Below are 24,942 nucleotides of genomic sequence, written 5' to 3'. Positions count from 1 at the left end.
TGTTTTGCTCAGGGCATTCTTGAATTCCTTATTTCTCAGGCAGTAGAAGATGGGGTTGAGAAAAGGTGTTAACACAGTGTAGACAACAGACACCAGCTTGTAGGAGTCAAAGGAAGAAAGGGCCTTGGGCCGGGCATAGATGAAAAGGGAGGCAGCATAGAAAATGGTGACTACTAGAAGGTCTGAGGCACAAGTGGAAAAGGCCTTTTGCTTCCCTTTGGCTGAAGGGATATGCAGGACTGTAGAGATGATGCAGATATAAGATGCAATCATCACAGAGAGTGGGACAAGGAGAATGAGGAAGGCCAACAGGAAGTCCATGAGTTCTGCCAGTGACATATCAGTGCAGGCTAAGTTGAGAAGTGGGGAGACATCACAGAAGAAGTGGTTGATGATGTTAGGTCCACAGTAGCTGAGGTGAGAGATGAAGAAGACCTTTGCCATTGCTATGAAAAAGCCACACATCCAAGAAGCAGCTGCTAAGTGGATGCAGAGGTCTTGGTTCATAATGGCTGGGTAGCGCAATGGGCTGCAGATGGCAACATAGAGGTCATATGCCATAAGAGTTAAGAGGACACACTCAGTGCATGCCAAAGCCAGGAAGAAATACAGCTGAGCCATGCAACTGGGGAAAGTGATATCCCTCTTCTCTGTCAAAAAGCCAGCAAGCATCTTGGGGACAGTGACAGAGACATACCAAATCTCCAGGAAAGAAAGATTATCCAGGAAGAGGTACATAGGCTTATGAAGCTTGATGTTTGCATGGATTAAAACAATGATCATCACATTCTCTGTTACTGTCAGTGCATACATGATCAAGAAAAGAATAAACAATGTCATCTGTATCCCAAGGCCTCCCGGAAAACCTATTAGGATAAATATCTGTGTTTGATTCCCCCATTTCATTGTGAAGAAGAAGTTGAAACTGCTGCTGTTTCAAGCTGAAATAAACATTAAAAGTCAAGTTCAAATGCCATATCATTCTCTGTATGCAACATTTAGCAAAACTCCCACTTTGAGTATGATGTAAGTAGATAATTCAACTTGTCAGTTATGGGTGTAACCACTAAACACAAAGGAGTACAGGCCTCCTGTGCAGAAAAGGAGGAGCACAGAAACCAGGATAACTTCCATGCATTTTCCACCTTGCTAACCAGCCAGATGGCTGATCTGAGGGTGCCACATGCTACTGAGCTTTTCAGAAGGAGTTCTTGCAACAGAACACACTGAATTGCAGCACCTGTCTTCTAGAATACTTTACCAATGGACAGTAAACAACCTCCCCCTGCACCCAAGTTCTAACATTCAAGAAACAGTCTTATTGATTGGGCCCTGGATGTGTGTAAGTCCCTGAACCCAGAGCTTGATAAGCATGCAGTCCTGAGCAGAACAAGCAGCATCTTTGCCTCCCAGCCCCTCCCACTTGACATTATAGCTAGATGGCTGGTTTTGGGCATCTAGCTGAGATGCTCCAGGTAGGAAGGGAAGGAGGTTGGAGTACCAACAGGTATGCCATATCCTGGAGGTCCCTGTATCCTCCTGTCTCCACCTCCTGGAGAACCCTCTTTAGCCTTCCCTGAGGACACCCTTACGACTTCAGAGATGCATTCCCATGCCCGTCTGGGAAAGGGGGAGGGAGAAGGACCTCAGCACAGAACCATGACTCTGAGATTAAAGCTATTTTTGGAACTTGGAGCTGGGAGTTCAAAATATTCTGTGACTCTCTAGTTGTTGTCTAAAGGCCATAGGATTGCTTTGTCCATGTCTTACATATTGTTAAAATCCCTGCTGTATAAATGTTCACTAGACTGAGTTATGAGCTACTTACATGGGAGCACAAGAGTTCTGTGCTCTGGAGTTTCAGAGCTCCAGTGTCACCAAGGAACTTTGAGAAAGGAAAGGCACAGCCTTCTGTGAACATTTTAACTTTGAAGGAATTTTAGGCTCAACAATAGTATGCTCAAAAATAATGCAGCTTTTGTGCTTTGTATGAAAGGTCATTTTAGTTGGGAAAAAGCAATGCAAGAGCTAGAGATCCAAGAATATCTATGGGGCAGGAGGAAAGCTGAATATCTCAGTATTAAATCATTCACAGACAAGGGGATTATATGAGGCAAGGAGCCAAGATATAGTTTGTTTATGGGAAACCTGTTACAGCTCATGGGCTGAAATAGAAGCACCTGCTTCAGGAGACTGAAAAAACTGGAAACTAAGTTTGTTGGATGAGGAAATGGAGGTCTGAAGAAAGGCATAAGAGGCAGGGGACTGAGGAAAGTAAGAGCCAAGGCTCTTGTCTATTATTTCTTGCTAAGAAAACTTGCTTTTTATTGACAGGAAGGGACTGAGTAACACCTCGGCAGTGTTGAAGTAAAGAAAGCAATAAATAAAGTATGCATTTACGAGTATTCAAAGGCGTTTTGATATACCTCTCCCTAATTTAATTTAGAGCCTTCTGAACAGGGCACAAGAGAGGGGGAGATGTTTAAACAATGGTGAGAGCATGGAACTCAATAAATGACTTAACAAAGAAGCAAGTGAAGCTTGAAGAACCCCCTGTCTAGGTTCTAAGGGACATGAGAAGTTGAATGGACAAGGGTTTGCAGGAAGGAAAAACATAGGCAAGAAAGCTGAAGGTTTGTTAGACTGATATACAAAAGTTGATTGGATTACAAACACACAAGCTAAGAGATCACAGAACCATATCCTCTTACAAGTTTAAAATAATGTCCCTATTTGTCACAGCATTAGTAAGATAGAAATGCTCCATGGGACATCTGCATGTCACTATCTGCAGGCCAAGCAAATACTATAAAAATGTAGCTAGCAGCTACATCCTGGCTCTCATTCAGTTTGTCTTCTGTAAATGCATTCTCCGAAGGGAAGGATGTGGGTGAACACTGAAGATGCAGTTATGTCTATAATAGCAAAAGTTACGTTTTAAGGAACCTAAAATATGCTCCTCTCATTGCACTTCCGGAAGCAAAAATGACAAAACTGAGGCTGTTGTACTTCAGGCACCTCATGAGAAGGCAAGACTCACTGGAGAAGACCATACTGCTAGGGAAAGTTGAAGAGGAAGAGGAAAAGGAAGAGGAGTCATGGAATGGATTGACTCCATAAAGAAAACCACAGTTTTGAGTTTGCAAGAGTTATAACAGACAAGACATTTGATAGGTCATTCATTCATAGAATCACCATAACCTGAAGACAAGTTGATGGCAAGTAGCTGACATTGTTGCACTTGACATCTTTTGTCAAGGTCAGTGTTAACTGATAATAAGAAGGACATAGTAAGAATTTTGTTTTCAGCAATTGCTGTTATCATCCTTAAGAAACTTCTTTTTTATACAGGGAAAGGGAAATGTGAATACATGGTCCTTCTTCTTGCAGTGAGGGTTGGAGGGGGTCTCTTATGCAGGGGAGGCATGATCAGGAGTGAGAGCTAGTGAGCAGGGCTGTGTTTCCTTTGGAGTCCTTGAGGTGTAGGATTCCTGCTAGCTATGAAATAAATGAATAAAAATATTGAAAGGTATGTTTCGTAGAAACAGGATTGGACAGAGTTATGGGTGACACAGAGTGGAAATAGACATAACTGTTCTCATTCACAAGGGAAACAGACAAGGAGAAGAGAAAGAGAACATGGATTGTGTCCCATTTTGAAGTCCAAAATATCAAAGAATAAATAAATATAAGAAGCTGGAGCTATTTCACACACAAATACTATATCCACTTGCATGCACACTTTGATTCCTGCATGTGGGCATATGTGTGTTTGGAAATGCATTTTTGCAGGAAGGGAACAAATCATGAGCTGAAAACAGGGAAACATTAGGTCATTCCATATTTCAAATACTTGTGAATGACATTGAAAAGGTTTACTTACATAGCCCAGTGTCCACACACTACCTGGTTGATTTCCCCTCACAAACATATTTTGTGGAGATGGCAGTGAGGAAATAGATAGAGTAAAACATTACTCTGTTGGTGTGAGAACTGTGGAGAAGGGAAGTCACCGTGGATGAATGCCTAGTGTTACCATTGGAGGTCTGCTGCAGAGGAAGTTTTGTGTAAGAGTTATGCAGAGTGGGTTGAGATAATGTGACTTCCTCCACCTTTCAAGATCAGTCAGTCATAAAGTAATAGAGGAGTTTGTCTCAGCCTCCTCTTCTTTTCTTCCATTCTCAGGTCACAGAGGGAACTGACAGTCACATGAAAAAGCATTTTCTTCTTGCTGTGCCAAATCTCCAATCAATCAACTTCATGGAAAACTCCAGGTTCTGGGATAATGAAAGACGGAGTAAAATGTCCACTTTCCACATATTATGCACAACAGTATACACCCATAAGGCATCTCCCATTGCTTGCCCCTTTTCTAACTTAAACAGTCCCAGATGTGGGAGCTTTTCCTCATGGGAGGGTTGTCCCAGTTCCTTGATCATTTTATGGATGGATGAATATTTATGTGCTGCCTTTTTTCTACAAGGAACCCAAGTCCTCTTGCTTAATCATCCTCTTCCTTTCCAATTTATCCTCTTCATTTTCATTGCCCTTTTCCATGCTTTTTCCAAAGCAACACAATATCTTTTTTTATGTGGTAACCAGAACTGTGCACAACATTCCCTCTGGATTTGTACCATGGATTTGTAGAAGGGGATTATGAAATGGACCATATCATTTTTGACTTTCAGGTACCCTAACTCCTGATTTTGTTTGTTTGTTTTATTTTTTCCCCTAGCTTTAGGGCAGACTTTTTGCAAGCTCAGCTTACATTCTTCCTCATTCACAGAAGTTTGGAAGGAAATGCCAAATCATCAGGGAAACCCTTCAGCAGCCAGGTTGGAGCCAGACAACAAAGGAACAGGTGACACAAGCAACATTTCTGACTGTGATCTGAGTGAGAATATTTGTAAGAAATACAGGAATGCCAATGGAAAATGTTTCCTAGATCCTTTTTATGCCCAAGCTGGTTCATTGCCTTGAGTGTGGAGGTTGGTGTTACCTTTCAGTTCCTTGCCATGGATTCCCTTAATCTGGGTTGACTTCCTTGAACGATGAGTCTCAAATGGCTTTTGAGTTCTCCTTTCCAAGGAAGAACATCCAAATTTGTGTTCAGATCAGGAACTCTAACTCTTGGGATACTAACTTATCTGTGGGTCTCCAATGATGACTGCACAAAAACAAATGGCATGTCCAACATACACTTAAAAATTCTCTAGACTATATGACAAGATGTTAATTGTCAGCCAGATGTCAGGTTGTGAGAACTTTGTTCTCTCCAAAATGCCAATCATGTTGTTAGATGGGGTTCTAAGAACAATTTTTACAATGAGGCAAATTTTATTTTTATTTATTTATTTGTTTTTCTATTTATATCCTGCTTTTTTCCTACAAAGGTCTCAAGCCAGTTTATATCTCCTCCTCCATCTTATCCCCACAACAGCAACCATGTGAGGTAAGTTGGGCTGAGAGCCTGTGACTGGCCCAACATCTCCCAGTTGGCTCCATGGCTGAGCAGGGACTAGAACCCAGATCGTCTGAGTCCCAGGCCCATGCCCTTAACCACTACACCACACTGGCTCTCAAATGAAATTCTATGGTGAAATACATTAACTGAGGAGTTTCTTCTCTGAATATTAAATTACTCACTGAACATGCTGAACATGTTAAGCAAAGTAGGAAAGCTTATTGTGAAAAGATTGGATCATTGAAATTAATAATAAAGCAAAGTGTAATGGAGAACACAACATGTTGCTTTAGCAACATTCCAAAAAAGGGAAACATTTTCATCTTTTGCTAACCAGAAGCCTCTCCTTTAATAACATTTTCCAAATATATCTACTGCTTCCCCCTGCTCACACAGCCCAAAAAACCATAGCCACAATGAATTTTATTATCAGAGGTGACAGTGGCAGCCCTTGGCTCACACGCATTGTGATTACTTGTCCTTCAAAGACAGACAATGCACATGATTTACTGATATGGATGGCAAAACTGCATGTTACTGCAGTATAAAGGAGAACTACATTGGACACATGGCAATAAAAAAACTATAACATTACAATGATATACTACGTGATTTGGTTGGAAGTGCTTCAACCTGCTATTATGAGAAATTTGGCTTATGGTAGAACTTAGCAAATGAATGAGCTCTATATATTTCCATATGTAAATAGATCATGGTTGCATTTTCCTTACATTATCTGCAATCCATCCCAGAATTATAATCTTTAAATCGCATTAGTAAAGGACTATAATCAATGTTCACAACTGATATCTAAAAATAACAAGAATTCATCCATGCATTAAAACCTGCAATTCCGTGCATTCTTGTATGGAATGGGCCCCATAGAGTTCAGTAGGACTTACTTAATTTACAAGTATAGGATCAAACTGTTTAAAGATATGCATCAGCATGCAAAACATTTCTTTCGGAACTGTCTGTTCAGAGCATTTTTGACCTCCTTGTTTCTTAGGCTGTAGATGATGGGATTGAGCATTGGGATCACAACTGTGTAAAAAATGGATACCACTTTCCCAAGGTTAGGAGAGGACATGGCCCCAGATTGTGCATACATAAAGAAAACTGTTCCAAAAAATAAACTTACTGCCATCAGATGGGAGGTACAAGTTGAGAAGGCTTTATATTTCCCCTTGACAGAAGGTATGCGCAAGATGGTAGTCACAATGTAACCATAAGATATTAAGACTACTATGGCTGTGGTCAGAATGATAAACCCACACAAAACTAGGAGCACAACTTCATTTATAAATGTGCCTGAACAAGAGGCTTTCATGACAGCTGGGACATCACAAAAGAAGTGGTTGATCTTGGTTGGACCACAAAATGACAAACTGAATGTAAAGCCAGTCTGGGTGAAACTGTTGACACAACCAAACAAATAGGAAATACACAGAAGGCAAAGACATCTCTTCTTGGACATAACCATATGGTAGAGTAGTGGAGTACAGATGGCAGTGAATCGATCATATGCCATCACTGCCAGGAAAAAAGCTTCTGTGGTTCCAAAAAGAGAAAAGAGGAACATCTGGATCAGACAACCAATGTAGGAGATTCTTTTGTTCCCAAGTGCAAAACTCTGTATGGCTTTAGGGGTGATGACTGAGGAATAGCAAATATCCAAGATGGACAGTTTCTTTAGGAAGTAGTACATAGGGGTATGAAGTTGGGAGTCAATAGTGGTGAGTATAATCATGCCAGTGTTCCCCACCAAAGTGATTAGGTATATCATTAGAAAGAGCAGAAATAGGGTTCTTTGCATTGGTGACGGAACCATGAATCCCATCAGCAAAAATTCAGTGAGCTCAGTATGGTTTCCCATTCCTTAGTTGTGGCACAAGGCAAAGTCAGGAAAAAGAATTACCCACCAATATCCCTGTATCCAAATGTGTGCTTGAACTGAGAGTTCCCATCAAAGGCTAAGGAGATGAACATGGTTCACCACCCTTTGTTATGTCTTGCTTCAGAAATTGCTTCTGAACCATGTTCCCAGAAACCTGGAAGAGAAGCAAAATAAATGAATGTAATGTGTCTTACTACTATTACAGCAACACCCCAGAATTTCATTATTGCTCAGAAAGAAGCAATCTGCTCAATCCAGATAGATAGCATGTCCCACAGGGTCCGGCCAGCATGGCTTATAGTCAGCGATTATGAGAATTGTAACCTAACAATATCTGGAGGATATCTTCCACTGCTCTAGGTGCTAATACCCTCCAACTGTGGCTTATTCTTCCACACAACATCATATACAGCTGGCTACATCTTACATGGCAAGTTCAGCATAGTGTTCAATTCTTTCCTTTTTTAAAAGTGTGAAAAATTGTAATTAGTTATCGCCTTAAGTTTTCTCATCTTAGCTTACTATATTAAAGTCTGACCATTGTTCAAAGCCTTTCATGCAGTATCACAGCATTTAAAAGTGTCTCAGAAACCTCACTCATGCAGTTTGGATAATGTCCACTTGAACTGCACTTACCAGGAGCTAGAATCATCCCATCTCTTCTCTTGGAGCAATACCACACTTCATTTTACTTCAGCTTCCTAATTTGAAGGCTTTGTTCTGAAATCAACTGGAAATTCTACTCCTCTTCCTTCCTGTAATGTTTTAAACATATTTCTATGCCTTGCTATGAAATAAATCAGTTGTGGCAATGTTCTTTCTGTGTTGAAGTTTAATATATTCATAAATAGTCCCTTACCAATTGAAGAATAGATAGTCAAGTTGAGTCTCTTGAGTACTGCACAAGTTCTGCTGGGACTATCTTCCTTAGCTTTTTAAAATTCAAATTACAACAGAACTTCACAGTTTGTCTTAAGAGCATCATTATATTTTAGATATGAACAATCCTCCAGATGTCGCTAGACATCAATTGCAGCTAGAATGACTGATAGTCAGTTGCCATTCAACAACATCTGAACAGTTGCAGGCTTCTCAACCTGTCTTACTACCAACACATTTCTTGTTATTTCTATTATATTTGAAGAACCCAATCCAGAGAAAGGAAACTGCATGAGACCTCTTAAAATATACAGAACAATAGTCATGAACCAAAGTTGGATTGGTTCCAGTGGGACTTGAAGAGAGGTAGTTTTCCTGAAATGGGAGTTGACTTGTTCATCAGTCAAATCAAGCATTATAATGGAATCCATTCTATGGTATGTTTCTGACAATAAAGACCACTATCCAAAGAAGCAAAGACCTTGTTCCATATACCCCAGAGCAGCTAAATTTGTGTTTGTTAATCATCGACCTCCATGCTATATGAATCCAATTTTGAAGCAGAGAGAGCTTTCAAAGTTGTTTTTTAAATACACATGTGGCATGATTCTATAATACTCACTTTTACTTATTTAGTAAGAAAATCACACATGGAAAGGCTCTTTGGATAGCGGACAGAATGCAATATGCCAAAAAATTAGTCTGGAGGGAAGGTGGTGCAGAAGTTGAGAAGACACATTAGGCAGGTCTAGAGGCTCTCCTTCCCCTTCCCCTTCCCCTTCTTCTTCCTTCATTTCTATGTTGCCCCTCCTTTGTTTTTACATGCCACAATATTACTAGAAGTCTCCAAATAGGGAACCTACACCTATCAGTTTTGGACCAAACTTCCTTCCTAATTTGAAGTTTACAGCCTTAGCTTGTTCCAAACCTTATGTTCACCAAGTCTGGCATCCACAGACTATTGCGTTACTGCATTTATTGCAATATCCAGAGACAGGGACAAGAAAGGGTGGTGATAAGAAGAGAACACGCAGCACAATGATTGTTGCCTTCATGGATTTATGTCAAGTCTTGATGTAACTAGGAAGTCATTTATTTATTTATTTATTTATTTATTTATTTATTTATTTATTTATTTATTCAGCCATCCATCCATCCATTCAAAGTGTATGTTTATTTATTTAAAACTTTTTTATGCCATCCCTTATGCATGGCTTACAATCATATCTGTGTAAAGCCTCATTTTCCCAGTGGATTTACCTTGTTGCGTTAAAAAAAAAAAAAAAATCAGGTCCATCTCTACTGACTTAGCCTGCTACAGGGGTAAAGGACAATCTTAACACATGTTGTTTAAGAAAAGTCAAAGTGAAGCACTACACACTGGAGTGGATTTTTTAAAAAAATATATGTTTAATTATACCCAAATGTGAAGACTGGAGGTAGGAAAGATGACAGCACTCCAATAACCAAAATGGATACCACCCCCCCCCCCATTACCACCATTTGCTCACTGAATACTGATATGGCATTCATCATCCTACAGCCAAGATGTCCATTCTGGTGCACAGGCAGCTGGTATAAATGGAGTGATGATAAAGGGAATTGTGGATCTTGGTGTGATGCAAAAGTGCTAGAGGAAAAGATGAAGTTGGGATACCATCAAAACATGGCCAAAGGCAAAGGTAGACTCAGGGAAAAGTGAGGGTTAAATAACGGGCAAGACTTGGCAGACCTACAGGCAAAAGATGTACCAGGAATAAGCAAGGTCAGGTATCAACAAGTCAAGGCAGGACAAAAGGTGAAGTCAAGAACTGGCAATTATCAGATACCTACAAGCTAAGCAGGACCAGAAGTAAAGGCAAGGATCAGGGTCAAACTGGAATCAAGAGGAGAATTGAGAAGAGGCAGGAGTCAAGGTACAGTGAAAGGCAAGACTGGAGGCAGGGACATGAAGCAACCACCACAGAGACATGTGTGGCCAGGCTGAGTAGTGCAAGGACACCTTCCACAGAGCTTTCCATATCTCCCAGCTGTGCTATATGGTTGCACATGGTCTAATCCTTTCCAGTCCCTTCACCTCCTGTACATGGTGGACCATGATGCCATTGGCAAATGCATCACCATAGGAGCTCTGTTGCTCTTGGAGATCCTGATACAAGATCCCAGACTACCCAGCAAGTGAGATTCCCCAGGGAAATAGTTGCTGTTTTCTCCCATCTGGTCATTTCAGCATGAGACATGGCATGATACTGGTTTTTATTTTTTTATTTTTAACCCATATTGGTATTAGACAAGAGGTGTGAGGTTAAAAGTATGAGGTTGGGCATCTTGGAATTAATAACGGTGCTATATGGAAGTCTGACCTAATTTATTCATTTCTTTGTTCAAAACATGCACTATTACACATTTGCATTAAATCTCTTAGGCCAGAATAAGAGTGCCAGCCAAGCATTTCCTGGGAAAAATCTTCCACAAATGGGGCACCACCACTAAAAAGGTTATGTTGTTGTCTGCCCTCCACCTAATATTTGAAGAGAGCACCTATAGAAGGTCCTCAGAATGATTTTATCATTTCAGGAGAATTAGGTGGAAGCAATCAATTTTTAAATACCCAGATTCTAAGTAACAGAGGATATTAAAGTGAAGACCCGCAGCCAGTGAAGTTTAAAAGAACCAACAAGATATTTATGCTTTGGTTAGACCTGGTCAACAGTGACCACATTTGGGGCAAATGGTAGCTTATTTTTTTTTTTCAAAGAATGCCTCACAGTACTCATATCTGGATTTTACAAATTCATGAATGTCAGTCTACTTCTTCCTAAAAGGAATCACAGCAGATGTTCCAACATTAGCACATGAAAAAGTGTATGATGAGCTTGCCACTGAAAATGAAGACCAGAATATGAAGAATCTTGCTAATGTAATTTTTGTAATGTGGCATAATGTTTAATGCAATGTTTGCTAATGTAATCTATTAATTTTACAATAATAGATTGGAAATAGATAAAACAATAAATTATTTTGCAATAATAGATTGTGATTTTACATTACATTTGGTTAATGTAATCAATTACAATTATATTTAAATCTGGGGAGAAAATTACATCCACAAAATAAAGTAAATCTTATCCAAAAGGTTCAAATTAAAAGAAGAGGAGGAAGAGGAGCAGCAGCAGCAACTTCAACTTCCCTACAAATCAATTGTGCAGTTAATCAAGAAGTATAAAGAAAAAATATTTTTTATTTTTAGTGGAAAAATTGAATTATAATAGAATAAATATTTTTATTTCTATTGGAATTCAAATGAATGAATTCCAGTGAATTCCAATGCTCACTACCCAGATTTATCCACAGATGGAATTACTACTAACACACACAGTAAGGAGGAACAGGCTTATTAATTAAAAGCAATCTCTTTGCCAAGATTGTCTGAAAACTGGGGGCCTGGAATGGCTCTGCTGCTTATGAAGTCCCCTGCAAGGTATTTGTATTAGCCTCTCAAGCAGCAGGTCAGTGGTTAAGGTGTTTCTGAACTGTATCATATCAGGCTGCAAAGAGGTAGAAAAATGCAAGTCAAAAATGATATCAGTGTGTTCTAGTTTATTCTTTCCATGGTGTGTTTCCTTTATGTCTCCAAGAAAAGAGAATGCCCCTTCAATGAAAAATATTTTGCAAGATGTTTTACAAGTTAATCACTGATTCTCAATCAATCAAGTGATTTGTTCTCCTCTGAAGCACTGTAACATTATGGGGCAGGCTAGTTCCGTGGATAAACATATAATGAGTATGGATAACATAATGTTGTGGAGTGTGTTGCCCACACTCTGATGAAAGTGCACAGTTGATTTAAAAAATCCATCAATTTCATAGAAATAAAACTAAAGGAACAAGAAATGCATTCCCTCAACCCACACATGTACACAAAGGAAAACAAGTCTACACAAACATCATTAGATATTATCAATATATGAGGGCGGGGTACAAGTACATAGATTTACTACCTGAAAACATAATGATTAGTAAATTAATAAAAAAAATATCAAATAAATACTTAAGAGTGGAGAATAGCTTAGTGTCCAACATAACTTCTCTGATTCTAGAAGCTGGACAGAAGGGACATCCTGTGTTATATTTGATCATACTTAGGACATATTAAATCAATTTTATCTTGTTAGTCATAAGTAACAAATTCAATGATACCACACAGACACACATTTATACATGGATATGTATGTATGTGTGTGTATAAAACAAGTACACTAAAACTGGACTTTAGTCATTAAATATGGTCCCATTACCATGTAAACAGAGATCTTCAATTGTGCTGTTCAACTAATATATATTTATGTTCCTGCCTAAATATTTTCAGTCTAAAATATGCAATGACAATATTCTTAGACAAAATAGAAATTTTGGGGAGTAGACGTTCCTATTAAATCTTTTTCATGTCTAATCATTTTGACAAGTGGTGCTGGAATTCTATAATTAAGCAGTCAAATAGTCATACATTATGGAAAGAAAGGTCAAAAGATATCATGGTAATCACATATGACTATTATTGGTGTTATTCTAAATGTGATTCCCTTTTGACAGACAAAATGGTCCCAGGTTTATGGGGAGAATGCCAGTCCTATCAGCTGCCTCTCCAAGGCATTTTTGACTTCTTTGTTCCTCAGGCTGTAGATCAATGGGTTCAACATTGGAATTACAATGGTGTAGAAAACAGACAACACTTTGCCTTGTTAGGAGCAGAGATGGCCCCAGGCTGGCCGTACATGAAGAAGGTTGTCCCAAAGAGCAAGCTTACAGCCAAGACATGGGAAGTACAAGTTGAGAAAGCTTTGCATTTGCCCTCTAAAGAGGGTACCCAAAGGATTGTAGCCACAATATAGTCATAGGAGATTAGGACTGTTGAGGATGTTATCAATACAATAGACCCACACAACACTAGAAGCACAATTTCATTTACACAGGTCTCTGAGCAAGATGCCTTCATGACAGCTGGGACATCACAAAAAAAAGTGGTTGATCTCCCCTGGCTCACAGTAGGGCAGACTGAATGTGAGGGCAGTCTGTGTGCTGCAGTTGAGGAAGCCAAAGAGGTATGAAGCTGCCACCAGACCTTTACTAGTCTTCTTGGACATAGAGGCATGGTAAAGCAATGGGTTGCAGATGGCAATGTATCGGTCATATGCCATGGCAGCCAGGAAAAAAGTTTCAGTGGTCCCAAGAAGAGAAAAGAGGAACATCTGGAGTGCACATTCATTGTAGGGAATGCTCTTGTTTCCACTTGCAAAGCTCAGCATGGCTTTGGGAGCAATGACAGAACAATAGCATATATCTACAAAGGATACGTTTTTCAGAAAGAAGTACATGGGGTGTGAAGCTGTGAGTCAGCACTGATTATTATGATCATACTGGTGTTCCCCACCAGTGCAAAGATATACATCACCAAGAATATAATTAAGAGAGCTACCTGCATCTCTGGGCTACCCTGGAATCCCATCAAGATGAATTCAGCTATCTCTGTCTGGTTTTTCATAGTGCAAGTGCCACAGAGTTAGGAGAAAATGTGCTTCTTCTAAGACTTCTGTGATTATAAACAACAAACATGTGTGGTTGCATAGATGTTCCCCATAGGTTCCTCTTCATTGTTAAACACAAATCCATCAAAGTTTATGAGGGCTGAGCAGCACTGTCAACCTTTTGACAGTTTAAATCTTTTCCCCTTACCCAGTAAATGTGCCACATATCTCATTAAACTTATTTTTATGTATCATTTTCTCACTTTAATATCACTGATTAATTTATCATTAATAACTATATTTGAAACTTATCTGTAGCAATCACCTGACTGGTAATCATATTTTACTTTCTAATTCTTAGCTATGATTAATCACACAGTAGTTATTAAATTTGCTATTATGAGTTCTTTATTATTCCAGCTCCATTGTTTCTTATCAAATATTGAAAATGATGCAATCTCGGGGCATATTTCAATATTTAAAATTAATATTTTACTACTCTCTTTAAAGACCTCTTTCCAAACCTTCATTATATAGTCCATGCTGGCTGCAAGGGGGTTGGGGAGGGACTTCGGCTTAGAAGTCTTAGCCTTGAGGTCATAGGACCTTGGAGGTGGGGCTCCAAATAAACCTGTGACCCCCAGAAAATATCATAAGGCCATAGGTTTGTGCCCATAAAGTGAATCCAGTACCATGCTGTCTGTTGGGAATAATCAAATTAAAAGTGAATGTTCCAATTGTAGACAATATTGAGATAGTGAGTACTATCATTATCATTCATTGCAGTGATAATAGTATGTGTCATTCCCAAGATCAATGTGCCCAAAAATCTCATAGTCCAAGAACAGGCAAGCAACAATAGAAATCAATGCATCATTACCAAAAATCAGTTCAAACCAGTTCATTTCAAAACATAATAGGGCAATCACAATTCACAATTCTTTATTAAAAATACACAGTGCATGTCATTAAACACAATAGCAATATTACTTATCCATTGTTAAAATCTATAAGCCAGAGTGAAGTATTAAAAAAAACAAACTTTCCAGCACAATCAGATATTAATAATATAACAAGCGGCTAGTTCCTCAAGAGTTCAAAGTGGAGGAAATAAAATAAAAAAATCTTCAAAGTGTGCATCTGAAAAGTGCAAGAAGTAACAAAGCAGTAGCTGCAGTAACTTGCTATGATGTTCTCTGAAGCCACTGTTTCCAATCTTCTTTTCTCAGTGACAGTGACTGGAGGGAACCTTTTTTTCCTGAAGTCAAAGTTGAGAGTAAAGTTGGTTATAAGGCTTAAAGGGGAAAGACATCTTAAGTCTCCTATTGTTAGGCAGTGATGTGACCATTTCCCTGAAAATAAAAAGTTATCTCACTAGGATAAAATGATAACCTATTCCCCCCCCCCCCCCGAGCCTTTGTTATCTTTCTTGGCAGTAAACCCTAGTAAAAATCTGATTGTATATGGTTCGCAACTTCTCTGCAGTTACATGGTGAATTTATATGCTGTAGCAGGTTTTAAATAGGGTAAAATTTAAGATGTATGCATTTGGTAAAATACATATGTGTTTGATGTTTATTTCCATGATATTATTTAATCCATGAAAACCATATAAAGTATACATTATTTTAATAGCTTGGTCTGTTTATGGAGAGAATATTTTAATATAGCAAAATAATATTCAGAGGAAGGAAGCCATCCTTTTCAGCTGCCTCCCCACAGCATCTTTGACTTCCTTGTTCCTTAGGCTGTAGATTAATGGGTTCAACATGGGGATAACAATAGTGTAGAAAATGGACACAACCTTGCTTTGATTAGGAGATGAAATGGCCCCAGGCTGGCCATACATAAAGAAAGCTGTGCCAAAGAACAAGCTTACAGCCATGATATGAGAAGTACAAGTTGAGAAAGCTTTATGTCTACCCTCCACAGATGACATGCCTAAGATTGTGGTGACAATGTAGCCATAAGAGATTAGAACAATGGTTGCTGTTATTACTATGATAAAACCGCACACTGCTAGAAGCACAATTTCATTTACAAATGTTTCTGAGCAAGATGCCTTCATGACAGCTGGGACATCACAAAAAAAGTGCTTGATTTTCCCTGGTTCACAATAGGACAAGCTGAATGTAAGACCTGTCTGGGTGCAACAATTGAGGAAGCCAAAGAAATATGAAACTGCTACCAGAAGTGAACAGGTCTTCTTGGACATGGTGACAGTATAAAGCAACGGGCTACATATTGCCATGAACCGGTCATATGCCATCACAGCTAGGAAAAAACATTCAGTTGTCCCAAAGAGAGAGAAGAAGAACATTTGCATGGCACACTCATTGTAGGAAATGGTTTGGCTTCCACTTGAACAAATCAGCATGGCTTTTGGAGTGATTACTGAAGAGTAGCAGACATCCAGGAAGGCTAGGTTCTTCAGAAAGAAATACATGGGATTCTGTAGTTGGGTGTCCACTGTGATGATGGTGATCATTCCTATATTCCCCAGCAAAGTGATCACATACAGCAGTGCAAAGAGGAAAGATAGGCCCAGCTGTAGGTGCAGGTGACCCTGGAATCCTTCCAAGATGAATTGTGTAACAAAACTTTGATTTTGCATGTTGTTTTCTAAATAATAAAAAAGTGGGGTGAGGACATGTTAGGTGACTGCCTTTTATCCTAATTTGCCTAAATGAAACCAAGTAGTGGATTTTAAGGTTCTCTGTAACTCTGCACATTTACCAGGGTTTATTGGATTGAGTGCATTGGTTTTTGTAGCAGACGCTATTCCAGTCCCAAAAAACAGAAGCAGGTGTGAGCAGAATGAGTGTAAGTTTAATGCTATGGACTCTGAATGTTAAGAATAATGTGCCAGGAGCAAATACAACCCTGGAGACACAGACAATTATTCTTATGGCATGTCATTCTCTATGGTATCCTCTGAATCTGCCACAGAGATCTGAGGTTGTCAATTTCATGTACTGTGCAGTAACAGACCCAGGTTTGACACTACATGTTTACCTGACAGAGGGAATATTATTATGCCATAATTGTACATACTGGGACATCTACGTGGCTGTTTCTTGCTGTATTCATTCATCTCTCTGTTGCAGACTCTCAAAATTCCCAAATTTGGATTATTACAGTTCTTACCTTCTGCCTAGGAAAAGGAAGCCCTAACCATATATTTGATTGACACAATGTTCAGGCAATTGATAGAGAAGTCAGGAACCTAATGTGTTAAATCTACTGCTGAACTCTATTACCATGGATTTCTGACTGAGGGCTGAATGTTTGAATGTTCCCCCATTCCAAAAAATAAAAATAATTCCACTGCATGAAGTTATGTTCTGTAGGTCAGCATCACAAAAGTGCACTTCCACTGCCACACACATAAACAGCCTGAAGTGGAAAATCAAAGCAACAGATCTGTCAGTCTTCTGGATATGTACTTCAGCAGTACTAGTTCACGGCTGGAAATGATGGGCTAGGATGAGCTATATTGTAAGAAGAGCTCAATGTATAGCTCACAGACCATGCTTCAAGAAGTAAACAAGACTTGGTGATGAGGTGAGCCTGGTCCATGTAAGCTGATCTGGCTTCCCAGAAGACAAAGCACCCAGATAAGGACATAAGTCATGAAGCACATTCCCTGTGCTCATTTCTATTTATTCATACATTTGAAAGGAAGAGAGATGAATGATGCAAGCAACATCTGTGGTGATCAGTTTTACTAGGGAATGTGACCACTGAAAAATACAGTTTATGGGCTAGCTTTGGGTTGTAATGAAATGTTACCTTTGATTCACACATGCGAGCACTTGAATAGCAGGATTGCCTTTGCAAACACACACACACACACTTCTCATGGTAGTCAGATTTGTTGTTATAGCTGTTGTTGTCAACCTTGGCTCCAAGCAGCTTTCTTCCAATTTAAAATGAGACTCATTTACAAGAAGTATGACCCACTATCTTCTATTTCACTAATGTTCTCCTTGAGTTACAAAACAAGATTCCAGGTCTTGTTTATGGGAAATATCAGACATTCTGGAAAGGGACATTTCCAGAAGGAGGAAAAATGTGTGGTCCTCACAAGCATTGTTATCTTTAGTATTTTACTGTAAGGCACCTAGAAAATAATCTGGATTAGTGGGCAGTATACAAATTCAGAAATAAATAAATTAATGTAGATATAATGCCCATGGACTGAATCCTACTTTCTAGGATTGATAGATACTATGTTGTTTTAAACAGTGGTAAGGGTTAACAGTAAATCCACATAGACTTTGATGCTCATAAAGGGACTTCAATCAATGCGGTCTTTTTGTTCCATGCATAGAGTGAAAGCTGTAATTCTTTTCTAAGGGTTGAGAAGCATTTTTTCATGGGCAATGAAGATTCTAAACACACAAGACATTACTTTGATCTTATATAATGTATCCTAAATTGGAATACATGTGGAATTCCTAAAAGGTCCAAACTAAACATTGTGGTTTATGGTGTACATATCAGACTTAGAAAGTGTAAGGGCTGGCACTGTCTCTCTGACACAATCTCATTAAGCTTGTTCGCACTCTTTGCAAGCACAGAGTTATATGATTTTTTACAATGCCAACTTGTATTATCTATTCCACCCTCCTCCACCTCATCACAAAGGCAGAACTGTGTCAGAAGTGACTCATGTAAAAGTAGTTCCATTCCTTATTCACTGCCCTTTCCTGTAATCATATAACAGCACAGATATACTTTATTTCAAAACACTGCATCTTCTTAAACTTATATAAGGAAGACTGTTATACTTTTCTCATTTAAAGCTCAAATTCTGTAGCAGATGAAATTGCCTAATTGCCTTGCTTTGGCATGCCTGCTCTCATTTTAGAAAATCTATCCAAATAATACCTGTAACAATATCAGCATTATTAGCGGATATATGCAAGCAAGAAACATTCCTCACCTTGATTTTTGTAGCATAATGGGGTCCACAAACTACAGGCTTATATGTCTCAGTACCATAATCATTGTGAAACACTGAAGATCTTCAACTCATAGCTGTGACAAAGTATTCAAGGATGTTATTTTCTTCCATTGAAAATGGAATTGGTGGAAAGGAAAGCAAGTGTGTTACTGTAGACAGGAATATTCTTGCTTCTTGTCCTCACCCCACTTTTTATTTTTATTTTTTTGGTCTCTTAAAGTAAATGGTGCTCACTTCAGACCTAGTCCCTGGAGCATTGGAATGAGCCAAGCTGAAGAACAGGTGCAGCATTTCCTAAGTGTAAAGAAAGCATGTTCCAACCAACCCCCACCTCCATGTTCTGGGAGTGTGTTGTGGTGTTGGATGCTTATTTGCCAGATACATACAATGCCTCACAAGCCTGGTTTTGTCTAGTCTGGGTCCAAATGACTTTCTTCTGGTTGAAAATAAGGCTTATTTACTAGAAGCAGGACAAAAACATTTCGCAACTCATTGATGGGAAGGGCCAAAGTTAGAAGAAGCCTAGTGGGATGGGATCATAATACAAAGCATATCCAACAATTTTAGCTAAAAGTTCTTACTGCCAGTGATTAAGCCTTGAGAGAAGCATTTCAGCTTTCTAGAACGGAAAAGAAGCCACTAAATGATGGACACTTGAGGAAGGGGTGGAGCCAGGGGAAAGGGATGTGGAGCAAATTGGGAGACACTGGAGGGCTGAACTGGGACTGAAGGGTGACCAAATTTGGTAGATGGGCTGGAGATTTGACAACACTGATATGAACTCAGTGTTGAACTCAGATACATCAACCTGTCAATAGGACAGGACAGGACAGGACAGGACAGATGGTCTTGCCCTTTGCCCTTTGTGTACAACAACAATAAATCTAAACCAAGGTGGGCAGATCTTTTCTCTCTCAGGTGGAAACAATATTGGGATGTCAGCACTAGATATTCTGAATTTGGGGCCTTGGAGGAAGCACACAGGGATAAAAATCATAAAACCATCATGCATTTTTAGCTTAAAATTTTTAGCTTAAAATTTTTAGCTTACCGTCTGGTCCAAAATTATTGGAGGAATTTCAATTATTGCGGCCCGATGATGTGGACAAGGTGCTTGGACGAGTACGTCCCACCACTTGCCTATTGGATCCTTGCCCGTCTTGGTTAATAAATAACTCCAAGCACGGGATTGGGACCTGGATCTTGGAAGTGGTTAATGCTTCTCTGAGGGAGGGTTGAGTGCCTGCCCCTTTAAAGGAGGCGGTAATACGACCGGTCCTGAAGAAAGCGTCACTGGATCCAGAGATGGCCACTAACTATAGACCTGTGGCCAACATCCCGTTTCTGGGCAAGGTGTTGGAGCGAGTGGTGGCGGGACAACTCCAAGCACTCTTGGATGAAACTGATTATCTGGATCTTTTTCAGTCCGGCTTCAGATCCGGGTACAGTACTGAATCTGCCTTGGTCGCCCTGTACGATGACCTGTGCAGGGAGAAGGACAGGGGGAGTGCATCCCTGTTGGTTCTTCTGGACCTCTCGGTGGCTTTCGATACCATCGACCATGGTATCCTTCTGGATAGGCTTGCGGGATTGGGGGTTGGAGGCACTGCTTTGCAGTGGTTCCGCTCCTATCTCAACGGTCGATTCCAGAAGGTAGTGCTGGGGGACCATGTCTCTACGTCATGGCAGCTATGCCATGGAGTACCACAGGGCTCCATTCTATCCCCTCTGCTATTTAACATCTATATGAAACCGCTGGGAGAGGTCATCAGGACGTGTGGGCTGCGGAATCATCAATACGCTGATGATACCCAGCTCTACCTCTCATTTTCCACTAATCCAGGTGAGGCAGTGGCTGTGCTGAACCGGTGCTTGGCCGAGGTAAGGGAATGGATGAGGGCAAATAAACTGAAACTCAACCCAGACAAGACGGAGGTCCTGTTGGTTGGCGGATCGGGTTTCAGAGAGGGTGGATTTGACCTGGTCCTGAATGGTGCAACACTCCCTCTTAGGGATAAGGTCTGCAGCTTAGGAGTACTCCTCGACCCGGAGCTTACTTTGGAAGCTCAGGTGACAGCGGTAGCGAGGAACGCCTTCCTTCAGCTTCGGCTGATTAATCAGCTGCGCCCCTACCTGGAGTACGACTGCCTGGTGACGGTGACACAGGCGCTGGTGACTTCCCGCCTAGACTTCTGTAATGCGCTTTACGTGGGGCTTCCCCTGAAGACGGTCCGAACACTTCAATTGGTGCAAAATAGAGCTGCCAGGTTGCTGACGGGGACGGGGCGTTATGCTCACATGACTCCAGTCCTCCGTCAACTTCACTGGCTTCCCATTGAAGCCCGGGCCCAATTCAAGGTGTTGATTATGACCTATAAAGCCCTAAACGGCTTGGGTCCTGGCTACCTGAACGAGCGCTTATGTCCATATATGCCTGACCGCCCTTTGAGATCTGCGGGAGAGTCCCTTCTCCGGGAACTCTCCATGAAAGAAATTAGGAGAGTAAGTACTCTGAGAAGGGCTTTCTCTGTGGTGGCGCCCAACCTATGGAATTCACTCCCCAAAGAGGTCCGCCTGGCACCGTCATTACTTGTTTTTCGGCGCCAGGTAAAGATCTTTTTATTTAAACATCATTTTAATTGTTAAAACATATGATCTGGCCAGGACAACTTCTTCTTCCTTCTCTTTTCTCCTCCTATATTTTTATTTACTTATTTTATACTGATAATTTTAATTTTATATTTATAACTCAGTGTATTTTTTGTATTTTTGTATTTAATGGTAATTTATTATGTTCTATTGTATTTCAATGTATTTTATTGTGTTGTAAGCTGCCCCGAGGTTTCGGCAAGGGGCGGCATAGAAATGTAATAATAATAATAATAATAATAATAATAATAATAATAATAATAATAATAAATTCAACCACATGAATCATTTTAATTGTTAAAACATATGATCTGGCCAGGACAACTTCTTCTTCCTTCTCTTTCTCCCCCTATATTTTTATTTTATACTGATAATTTTAATTTTATATTTGTAAATCAATGTATTTTTTGTATTTTTATATTTAATGGTAATTTATTATGTACTATTGTATTTCAATGTATTTTATCATGTTGTAAGCCGCCCCGAGGTTTCGGCAAGGGGCGGCATAGAAATGTTATAATAATAATAATAATAATAATAATAATAATAATAATAATAATGAATCCTACATATTGATGATCTAAAGCAAAGGGGATATGCTAGGTATATCCCATTTACTAATCTTATTCCTCTTTGTTATTTAAAAAGACAATAAAATATTGTTTATGCTATGAATCACAGTGAATGAAAAAGACCTATTTATTCATCTCTTTATCAAATGAAAAGCTTGGCATGCACTCTTCTCCAAATAGCCCTCCAGACTTCATTATTCCTGAAGCACCAAGTTTCTCCCGGTTCCCTGTGCTTCTCCCTGCTGTGAGTCCTCTGGCTTTACAGGGTGCTACGGTGATGATTTCCAGAATATTCTCTGCATGTTTCCCAACAAATGTACATTCCAAAAAGTAACATAATACTACCAACCCCCACAAAACTCCAAAAATTTTGGTGCACTTGAAAAAGTGGGGTAGAAGAACTTTTGCTAGCATTTTTGGTTGTGTGGGGAACAGGGAAATAAAGGGAACCCCAAAGAACTCCTTGCTATTCCTAGTCAAGGGTAGACATTTGTGGTTCTCAAGATAATCCTGGACTACTGTCAGCCAGTTAGGAGGGCCAATGGTCAAAGATGATGGCAGCTTTTCTCCAACAACAACTGGAATTCCACAGGTTCTCCACCAAACTATAGGAATGACTCTTGGTCACTAGGAAACTCCTCACTACTGAAATGACTGGGATCACTTCCAGAGTTCAAGCACATATGCTCCACCAGAGGGCCTCATCACCATGTGCTGAGGTTTAATGCTGATACTACAGAATAAGTCACTAAACAAGCCAATTATATTTCATTTTATTTTGCTTTGCTTTTATTTAAGGTTTTATTTAAATTTTAATTCCTTCCATATACAAATATTAAATTATCTTTATTTAAAAAAAGGTTTTCAATTAGTGCTCTTTAGGTATTTCAGTCCACCATGTGAAGAACTTTCCTAAGCTACCAATGATATAGATCTATTAATAAATTAAATCCCAATATTATATTCACTGCCAATAAGATAGGCATTAGAAATAAATACAGTATTTTTAAGCTTCCATTTTTTGTCCATGTACAAAGTGTTAGAATTTTCTTTTGAAGTTGCAGGAGAAAGAAGAGGGGAGCTGTCTAAATTATTATCCTTATCTTGCCATGACAATCCCATTGTCTTCAAGTAATTGCCCAAGTGTAAGAGAATGGAGAGTCCCAAAATCATTAATAGTGACCATATGATCATTTGCATGCATACTAAAAATAGATCCGCTTGAGCCACATGAGACTTGCTTCCAGGTAAACACGCATAGGATTGCAGCACTCTTCAGATTTCCATAATGGAAAGGTGCCACTCAGCATTCACAGTTAACCTGACAGTGTCTTCCTCAAGGCATTTTTCACTTCTTTATTTCTGAGGCAGTAGATTAGAGGGTTCATCAAGGGTACTACCACAGTGTACAGTACTGACACCAGTTTATTAGAGTTGTAGGCATACATGGCTTTGGGTCGTGCGTAAGTGAAGAGTGTGGTGGAATAGAAGAGCACTACCACTGTGAGATGAGAACTGCAAGTGGAGAAGGCCTTCTTTCTGCCTTGAGATGAAGGAATCTTCAGTACTGCTGAGATGATGTAGATGTATGACATCACAACAAAGCACAATGGGACCATGATAACCATAAGAGCCAGGATAAAATCTACCAGCTCAGCCATGGAAGAATCAGTGCATGAGATGTTCAAGAGGGGTGAAATGTCACAGAAGTAGTGATTGACCTGGTCCGTGCCACAGTACTTCAGTTGGCCAATGAAGCTGAGCTTGATAGCAGAGGTGATTAAGCCACATGTCCAGCACCCTGCTGACAGCTGAGCACATAGTGCATTGTTCATGATGGCTGGGTAATGCAGCGGGTAACATATGGCTAAATATCGGTCATAAGCCATGACAGCCAGAAGAATATATTCACTGCACACAAAAGTGACAAAGAAATACAGTTGTGTCAGGCAGCCTTGGAACGAGATACGTTTGTCTTCTGTGAGGAAATCTGCCAGCAGCTTAGGGACAATGACCATGACATACCAGACTTCAAGAAAGGAAAGGTTGCACAAGAAGAAGTACATGGGCTTGTGGAGGTTGCTGTTACACCAAACAGTGATGATGATTATGAGATTTTCCATCAGTGTCACCAAATAAGCAAAGATGAAGAGGACAAAAAGGAGAACCTGAAGCTCTGCAGAGGTGGAGAATCCTAGAAGGATGAAATAGCTGACATTGGTCAGGTTCAGTTCTTCCATTCTTTGAATGCAAGGCACAGCCTGTGGCTTAGAAGGACAAGAAGGAAGGGATGTAATACAGCATCTGTTGACTCGCTATAATTTTTGTCCCACTTTTAAAAAGTGTACGCATAACTGTAATGTAAGACATCTCAATATTTTAATTTAACTTGGGTTTTATTCCTTTAGACTAAAAAGACAAATTCTAAAAAAGTTCTACCCTAATGGTGTATTTTTCATTTATTACTTTTATTATATTTGTCTTTCCACAAAAGAGCTCAGAATAGTGCATATTGTTCTTCTGCATTGAGTCCTAGTGAAATAATGCCACAGTCCCCCCTGAAGTCTGTGGTTTGACTTGAGGACTCAACAGGGGACTCAACAGCCTCAATGAGATTAAATAATGGGATGGGGCTTGAATAAATTTTACTTAATCAAGATAGAAAGAGAATGAGAGAAATATCTGTGCATGGAATTGCTGTCATATACACTGATACCCTAACACTAACCCTTTGAAGTAAGTTCAGATGCAAATAAAATATATATTCTTCATTAGCCTGCAATTGCAATGCAGCTTTGCAAGATGGACTTTTGCATTCAAGATTCCACTCATCTTATGGCCCCATCACAACTTCACATACCTAAGCAATCAAGGAGAATTCCAGAAAATATACTTTTCTTGTTATCCACAGCCAGTGCATATATGTCTAAGATTGCTATCAGTCAATTTTCTCCACAGATTATACTGTTCCTAATCACTTGGTCTTG

The 24,942-nt window shown here is 39.6% G+C and overlaps 4 protein-coding genes and 1 pseudogene across 4 annotated transcripts; all 5 read right to left on the bottom strand.

The window, feature by feature from the left end:
* Positions 1–6: 6 nt before the first annotated feature.
* Positions 7–906, bottom strand: LOC123033482 (olfactory receptor 6A2-like; the record flags this gene model as incomplete). Its single annotated transcript, XM_044450087.1, has 1 exon — positions 7–906. A coding segment is annotated over exon 1 (900 nt), but the record flags the coding sequence as incomplete, so codon positions are not given.
* Positions 907–6,407: 5,501 nt separating this feature from the next.
* On the bottom strand, positions 6,408–7,340 carry LOC123033385 (olfactory receptor 12-like). Its single transcript, XM_044449989.1, has one exon. It carries the CDS (start codon positions 7,338–7,340, stop codon positions 6,408–6,410), a length of 933 nt encoding a protein of 310 aa, XP_044305924.1.
* A 5,510-nt stretch (positions 7,341–12,850) lies between these two features.
* LOC123033384 lies at positions 12,851–13,782 on the bottom strand (annotated as a pseudogene).
* Positions 13,783–15,446: 1,664 nt separating this feature from the next.
* On the bottom strand, positions 15,447–16,385 carry LOC123033383 (olfactory receptor 12-like). Its single transcript, XM_044449988.1, has one exon. The coding sequence runs from the start codon at positions 16,377–16,379 to the stop codon at positions 15,447–15,449; it is 933 nt and encodes a 310-aa protein (XP_044305923.1). The 5' UTR covers positions 16,380–16,385.
* Positions 16,386–23,271: 6,886 nt separating this feature from the next.
* Positions 23,272–24,195, bottom strand: LOC123033382 (olfactory receptor 6Y1-like). The gene has a single exon (XM_044449987.1). The coding sequence runs from the start codon at positions 24,193–24,195 to the stop codon at positions 23,272–23,274; it is 924 nt and encodes a 307-aa protein (XP_044305922.1).
* Positions 24,196–24,942: the final 747 nt, after the last annotated feature.

The sequence above is a fragment of the Varanus komodoensis genome, unplaced genomic scaffold (assembly GCF_004798865.1).
Source record: "Varanus komodoensis strain SLA01 unplaced genomic scaffold, ASM479886v1 scaffold62, whole genome shotgun sequence".
NCBI lineage: Eukaryota > Metazoa > Chordata > Lepidosauria > Squamata > Varanidae > Varanus > Varanus komodoensis.
This window is presented reverse-complemented; position numbering and strand designations above follow the sequence as displayed.